The sequence below is a fragment of the Plutella xylostella genome, chromosome 21, assembly GCF_932276165.1.
Source record: "Plutella xylostella chromosome 21, ilPluXylo3.1, whole genome shotgun sequence".
Classification (NCBI taxonomy): Eukaryota; Metazoa; Arthropoda; class Insecta; order Lepidoptera; family Plutellidae; genus Plutella; species Plutella xylostella.
The window spans coordinates 10,743,547-10,751,834 of record NC_064001.1 but is presented as its reverse complement, the minus strand read 5'-3'; the positions used below and the strand labels follow the sequence as shown (position 1 = coordinate 10,751,834).

Here is an 8,288-nt window from a genome sequence, read left to right as displayed (position 1 = left end):
AATTTTACTTTATTGTACTTCCTATCCGAAACAAAGATACTTACCTATATTCCATCTATCTATCTATCTATATCCCTATTATAAAACAAATGTATAATATTTGAGCGTTGATTGTAAACAGCCGCTGCCTCAGCACAGATAATTATTTGGTGAATGCCCGCGCGACGCGCCGCCGCTCGCACCGAATAGTTCCACGATTCAATGCACAATTTACTTCTATTTTCACCCATATACATTCAACTTTGCATAGGAAATTGCGTCCGCACACAGTTTATTTACATTGCGTGTGTTTGGTATTATTATTTACTCCGAGTAGTACTTAGTCAAATTGCGGGTCCGCGCTATTAGGTTTTTAAAAACTAAAATTAAAGACGAGCATAACCGTTCCGATTTGAGGTCCGTTTAATACTGACTCATACAATGACATAGTCTTAACACTAACAGTGGCCTACGTGACCAATCTGCTGATACATCACTCTACACTCCATACAGTTGATGCTTTACAAAGTTGGAGATTCGTGGAATGATCCATCAGCATCCTGGCTGATGCAATAACAATATAATATGTTGCAATGCTTACAGTATCTCTGTTTATGTTTATATTTAAAGTTCCAGAAAGTTCTAAGGGTGAGATACTTGGGGGTACATAACTCCTCCCTCCTTAAGAGCGAAATTATCGGGGGGTTGCACATGCACATCTCGATGATTTCGCCACTGCAACATATTAGTGAGCTTTTTCCTATTTTTAAGAATAAACACAAAAATCATTAAAAATACAATAAAATACAGTAAAAGAGTGCCTAGACTAATGCTTTTCACTTTCACTGAATTGCCCATTTCACTATCACTTTCACTATTGAGTTGTTTCAGCATGTAGGACATGTGTTGCAGGTCGCTGAGGTCCATTCCTTGAAGATTTACTGGATTCTCGTTTTCCTTGGAGTTTACTCTGGTTTGTAGTTCCGGCAGTTTTATTGAAGGGATGCGTTCTGATGACATATTCTCGGTGTATGATCGTTGATGATGCAGCTGCATATTGTTAATGTAGAGATCACAGGGTTCGTCTATAAGTATTATATACGTACCCTTTATGGAGTTACGGCTTATTTCGCTATTACATCGCTTTTCAATAATAGTTGTGTTGCGGCTATATAATATCCATTTATTAATAGATATTTTCTGAACCTTAATCTGTTCTATAATCACTGCATTCTGATTACAGTGAGTCGGGTGCTCTTTAAATGTCATCAGCTCCTCAGTGCATGTAATTTCAGGGTATGGTGCTCTATTTTCATGAGTGCATAGGTAATTTTCTTCAGATACCTGCTTGCAAGGTTGTATAAGCGGTAAATATGTAACACCTCTCACCAGGATATAAGGATATTTGGGAATTATTACAAGGGTAAGGTTTTCAGGGTCATGAAAGATAGGTAAGGGGTACATTTTATAATAATTATAGGTAGAGTTTGCTATCAATGGTATTTCTAATACAAATGTTATCTTTCTATCTATCATGTATGATTTAACATTGATTGTATCCTCTATTTTTACTAAATTTTCCAAGGTAGGTGTATACATAAGGTTTTCAGATTTAGATATATTAATTAACAGCTGTAATAAATCAGTTGAGTTAAGAATAGATTGATGTACAATATTTATCTTAGTGAAGGCTAAGGCAGTCTCTAACTCGCTAATCTTTATATAAAGCGTTCTAAAATTACTTACAAATAGGTTATACAAGCTTAAGATATAAGTAGAGTAAACTGCATTATTTTCTTTAGTGCTGATTTCCTTTAACATTATTTCAATACGTTTTAGTCTATTGTCCATAATTTTTGAGTTATTATGTAATATTTCTGATGAGTTAATTAGTCCGTCTATCATCTTAGAAACAACGGTTAAGCGTTTGTTTGTAGAGATCTGTTGATTATTTAAATTACTTATTAACTGTTCGTAATGTTGTGCGTCTTCCTGATCTAAGTTTCCTGTTATGACTTTTATTATAGAACCAATAGGGTTCAATATTCCTCTACGGACTCGGTGTGAAGGGATAATCTGTTTAAACTTATCTATAGTAATTTTCTGTAAATACTCTACTTGTTCTCGTATTCCTAAAAATTCATTAAAATAAGGCTTATCTACGGATACTAACTTACTAAAGTTACTATACTTCCTATTATTATATTCTAATTCCATCAGTAGGCCATTTAAATCTAATACCTTAAAAATAAGCCAGTTATCCTGTTGAATAACAGCTGTTCCTTGTCTTACGGGGAGGATCCCGGGATTGTTTTCAATCTTTTGAAGTTGAAGGCCCAGGCTGGGGCTCATGAGAGCCATCATGGCCACTAAGCAGCACCTGCGAAGGGCGTTTTATGTTTTTAATGGGAATTCTAGTCTGTCTACCTCTGACGGTAACAGGGACGATATTTCTTTCAGGTTTTCCTGTAACGATCGCTTTTTCAAAACGGGGTTTATCCTTGCTCCTGCGGGTGTTGACTAATTTTGTGAAAATTGGTTTTCCTTCTGAGAACTGAATATCGGCCTCACCACCACGTTTTTCACGGGATTTTTCTTTCGAGGTAAGCATTTTATCTGATATGTATTTATATAGAACTTTTGTTCGTTTTGCGTGATCTTTCATCAATTTTTGTAAGTATTGTTTCTCGAAGTTTACGTTAAATGGGTTTTCAGACTCTACATGACCAAAGACGACTTCAAATGGTGTTAAGTTAGTAACGGAGTGGATTGAGTTATTATACGCCATGATAGAGTAAGTCATTATGGATGCGGCGTCGGTACATTGTTGCTCGTATTTTGCCAATCTGTAAATTTCAATTAAGGTGGAATGAAATCGTTCGACTATACCCATTGAGTTAGGGTTTCTAGGCGTGCCTATGTGCAATTGAATTTTATAGAGTGACATCATTTCTTTCAGAAGCTCGTTGTTAAATTCAGTACCGGGGTCGCAGCTTATTTTCTTTGGTACACCGTAATAAGAAAAGTATTTTATTAGTGCGCGGATGACTTCAGGGGTGCTTTTACTAGAAATTTCGATTGCTTGGCCTAGCTTGCTGAAAGCATCAACAAGGGTGAGGTATATTTTTCCTTCGATAGTGAACAGATCTATGAATATTTCCTGAAATGGGGCTTCTTGTGTTTGAGTTAACTGTAAGTATGGTTTCAGGGGTTTACGGTCATATTTCATCTTTTTGCACACGTCACATGAGTTAATTACTGCTGAAATTGTTTCAGTCATGTTATGCCAAAAGAAATGTCGCCTAATGTGTGTGAGGGTTTCTCGAATACCTCTGTGGCAGGTTTTTCCGAGGTGAAATTTCAGAATAACCGCCTTCTGTTCATTTTCGTCCTCGATGAAAACTACTCTTTCAGTGCACTCGAAAAATTGGATTGAACCACCCTTAAAAAGGCTGATTATTATATTGCTGAACTGTTTTCGATGTTCTTCCTGTTCGAAATAGATGAAATATTTGGTTTTTGGTTTTATGTATTCTTTCAGGAATTGTTTTATTAGATCTTGGTTGTCTATGGGTAGGAAAACTTCTAAGACCTTTTGTTTTTCGCGGGACCTGTCTTGAACTTGCATACTGTTTTTATACCATTGAAAAACTAATATTTGATTGGGCTTAGTATCGATTGCTTCGTGTAAAATAGGTATACCGTGTGACTGAAGGTCCTGTGTTGAATGTATTGTATCAGATTTACTGGAGAGGGATGGAACCGGATATGTAATATTTTCTAAGTCAGATCTTTCAGAACTTGAGTCGGAGATGGTGATTGTTTTTTCTTTTTCAGAATCAGATATGGTGATTGTACGTGAGTCCTGTGAATCGCGGGGTAAGTCCTTTTTGTCATAATTTACTACCATTGAGTCCTTATCAGATAGTGCATTTACTTTTATACGCGACAATGCGTCAGCGTTACTGTTTTGTTTGCCCTTTTTATATACTATGTCGAAGTCATAGTCTAAGAGATTTAACCTCCAACGGGTAAGTTTGCTGCTGGGTTCCTTGAGAGAATGTAACCACGCCAAGGGACGATGGTCGGTGTAAATGATAAACTTCTTCCCGTAAAGATAGGGGCGGAAGTGTTTGATGGCCCATACAATGGCTAGAAGTTCACGTTCGATCGTGCTATAACGTGATTCGGTTTCGGTCAGAGTGCGGCTTGCATAAGCGACGGGGAGATCACTACCTACTGCACCTTGTGAAAGCACTGCACCAAGGGCTATCTGGGAAGCATCGGTGGTCAATATAAAAGTTTTTTCAGGATCTGGGTACTGTAAGAGGGGTGCGTTTGTTAATAGCTCTTTACACTTCTGAAAGGCATCTATGTATTGTTGATCTATTACAATTTTGTTGCGTTTCTTGAGACAATTGGTAAGCGGTTTCGTTATTTGGGCAAAGTTTTTGATGAATCGGCGGTAATATCCGATGAGGCCAAGGAAACTTTTTATTTCGGTGGTAGTTTTAGGTATGGGATAATTCAGGACTGCCTGAATTTTATCGTCATTCGGCTGTAAGCCGTTCTGAGTTATTTTGTGACCTAGATAAAGAACTTCCTTGCACAAAAATTCTGTTTTGTCTAACTGTACTTTCAGGTTGGATTCTCTAAGTCGTTGGAAAACTGTTTTGAGCTTGTGAATGTGCTCCTGAAGGCTAGCTGAAAAGATTATCACGTCGTCCAAGTATACCATGCAATGGATGTTATGCAGGCCTCTTAGAACGTTGTTCATTGCGCGCTGAAAAGTAGCGGGCGCGGTTTTTAAACCGAACGGCATACGCGTGAACTCGTAATGCCCGTTCTGAGTACTGAACGCTGTCTTCTTTCTGTCTCTTTCTAGCACTTCTACCTGGTGATAGCCGGATGCCAAATCTATTGTGCTGAAATATATAGATTTTCCTAGCTTATCTAGTAAGTCAGTGATGTTAGGCAAAGGGAACTTATCGTCTGTAGTTATTTCGTTAAGGCGTCGGTAATCGACTACCATACGGAACTTTCGTTCGCCGGATGCATCTAATTTTTTTGGTACGAGGTGAACTGGGGCACTCCACGGAGAGTGGGATTCCTGTATGACGTTATCTTTAAGCAGTTTTTCCACTTGTCTATTGATTTCCTCATTAAGGACCGGGGGTAATCTATAGGGTTTTACATAGATCGGATCTTCGTTAGTGGTTCTGATTTCATGTTTTACCTGATTGGTGAAAGTTAAAGGTAATTTATCTGTGTAAAAGATATCGCGGTACTCATAACAAAGTTGGAAAATTGCTTTTCTTTCCTCCTCGTTCATGTGATCAAGGCGGATTTTATTAAGGTTGTCTTTTAATATTTCGTCTACATCATAATCGGTGGTGGCGGTGTTGAAATGACATTTTATTTCTGTTTCCTGAAAAGGTTGGACCTGAAAAGGCTTATGAAATGTAAGCGTTACGCTTTCCTCTGAAAGATTTTGTATTATTGTTTCAGCGAGGCCATTCTTACAAGTGACTATTGCTGAAGGCATTCTAATTCCGTTTCCAAAATCTCTGTAGTCAACTATCGCTTCACCATTTTCTAAGCTCGTGGGAATTTTCACACGGGTTTCTGAGCGGGGCTCAAGGATAGCCTGTCGAGGTGGACTGTATATTATTGGTATCCGTGTGTTGGGTGTTATAAGTAGTTGGTTTTTCATATCTACTGTGGCTTCAAGCTCCGTCAGCAGATCTGAACCAATCAAACCGTCATAGTTTTTATCTATGTTGTACAGATAAAATTTATGTTTCAGTGGGCTCTGAAATGTTTTCAGGAGAGGTATGTAAATTACTTCTCCGTGCTTACTGCGTGAGTGGGTACTAATTACTTCAAAGGGCTCTTGGTATTTGAAGTCTGAAAAGTAATAGTTCGCTATTTCAGGGCTCATGAAAGATCGGGTGCTACCCGTGTCGATCATGAACTTAGCATTTATTTCAGGGATGACTATATGGGGTAGTTTATTAACTTGGTGGCAATTTATTTGTATTATCTCTTCGGGTTGGTTGGGGAGGCTTCTTCCTGAAAATTTTCATTTTCAGTTTCAGTCTCTATTTCCTGATTAGACATAGGTGGGATTTCATTGTAGTATTCGTCATTGTACGCGGGTTCTTCGTGAGCGTACTCAGGATAATAGACATTATCGTCATAGTTTTCAGGTTGATTTTGCTCTGATTCGGGTTCGTATGGCAACTCGTTATAAAAGAGTTGGTTCATATTGGTTGGTTTTGAAAATTGCTTTACAGGGGCTGTTCTCATTGATACGTCAGTCGTCACTGCGTTGTTGGATTTATAGGGGTGAAACTGTTGGTTGGGAATTCCAAATTTAAACTGTGGTCTTTGCAAGTTTTGGTTGGGGATGCCGAACTTAAATTGATTTTGGGGTAAGTTGGGCCTGTAACCAGTTGGCTGAAAATTGGGCCTGTAGCCTGTAGGCTGGAAATTCGGTCTGTAGCCTGTAGGCTGGAAGTTGGGTCTAACATAGGGTTGATTTTGGGGGATGCCAAATTTAAATTGGTTATTTTGTGGAACAAGAGGTCTGAAGCCTTGCTGAAGGAATGCTGGTGGTCTGAAAGAATTCTGGTTGTTAAATGATGTTAACTGAGGGGGTTTTGACGTGGGGGTTGCATTCTTTAACATATTGTTTCTAGATTGATATTGGAATTTGAAGTTTACCTCTTCCAATACGATGCTGAGGGCACTTTCGATCGAATTACATTCTTTCAACCGTACAATCCGTATTAAATCCTCAGGCAAGTTATAGAGGAAAACATTTTTGGCAAGATTCTCATATATTGTTACTTTACTTTTTCTTAGTTGTTGGTCTTCCAAAAGGTTGACCTTGGCTATTAAAGCGCTTTTAATGTGTTGTATTCTACTGTAAAAGCTAGAAAAGTCCTCTTGTGGGTTAATTTTTAACGTTTCCAATTCGATGGCTATACACTCTTCTGAGCGTTTATCACCGAAGCTTTGTGTCAAAATTTCTTTTAGCTGTTGCCATGACTCTATATCCTGTCTTTCGCTGATAAGAACAGCGGCTTTGTCAACTAGTTTGCTCGTAATTAGATGGTACAGGTAGAGCTCCTGTTCGGGGTTGTTATCTCCTTTATATGCATTGATAACATATTCGCATTTCGTGAGAAATGTCCTTAGTAACTTCCCGTCACCATTGAAGGTGGGTATTACTCCAGAAAATTCGCGGGGTATTAAAATTATTTTAGACATTACTGATTTTAAGCAAACGCTTCCAAAATAACTCAATAATTATGGGAATTTTCCTAGAATAATGATTACTTATCCTATATTTTACTTAACTAGGGGTTGCAGAATTTGATGCACTAACCTAATTTTTAGCTTTACAATTTTACTTTTAATCAATTTAATCAATTTAATCAATTTAATACAATTTACTTAATATCTAGCGTTAAGAAGAGAGAATTTGATCCCTAAATAACATGTGAAAAATGGAGAGGACTGGATTTGGGAGGTGAGAAGTGTACTTACCAACGCATCGCTGCCTCAACACTCGAGCAAAAACACTAATGCACTTTTGAATACCCTTTTCTTGACGTATTTGTTTGGTTCTTGGAATAGCCGTTTAATAGCGAATCGCGACGTAATTTCACCTTTTTAGGTAAGCAAAATTTGATGCTCGAACCGACAGATGCGAAACACGCGCTGCTAATTTATAGCGACTATCCTACCGGCTGCGCCAGTCAAATTGCGGGTCCGCGCTATTAGGTTTTTAAAAACTAAAATTAAAGACGAGCATAACCGTTCCGATTTGAGGTCCGTTTAATACTGACTCATACAATGACATAGTCTTAACACTAACAGTGGCCTACGTGACCAATCTGCTGATACATCACTCTACACTCCATACAGTTGATGCTTTACAAAGTTGGAGATTCGTGGAATGATCCATCAGCATCCTGGCTGATGCAATAACAATATAATATGTTGCAATGCTTACAGTATCTCTGTTTATGTTTATATTTAAAGTTCCAGAAAGTTCTAAGGGTGAGATACTTGGGGGTACATAACTACTTATTACTTTACTATAAATCAGTGATTTTCAACCTGTGGGTCGCGACCCCCTTGGGGGTCGCGAAGCTTCTGTAGGGGGGTCGCCAAAAGGCGAAAAAACTGTGTATACTTTATTAAAAAATCAATAAAGACAATTAGTATTAATTTATTGAGTAAGACCCTTACTTTAAAAATAATTTTACTTAAAAATTTCTTAACAGCGACGGTTGAGC

At 38.0% G+C, this 8,288-nt stretch overlaps 1 protein-coding gene across 1 annotated transcript; it reads right to left on the bottom strand.

Annotated features, from left to right (window-relative positions):
- Positions 1-378: 378 nt before the first annotated feature.
- Positions 379-8,073, bottom strand: LOC125490154. The gene is made up of 2 exons (XM_048628508.1): positions 7,534-8,073; positions 379-2,359 (listed from the first exon to the last, which is right to left on the bottom strand). Exons 1-2 carry the CDS (start codon positions 7,539-7,541, stop codon positions 622-624), a joined length of 1,746 nt encoding a protein of 581 aa, XP_048484465.1. The 5' UTR covers positions 7,542-8,073; the 3' UTR covers positions 379-621.
- Positions 8,074-8,288: the final 215 nt, after the last annotated feature.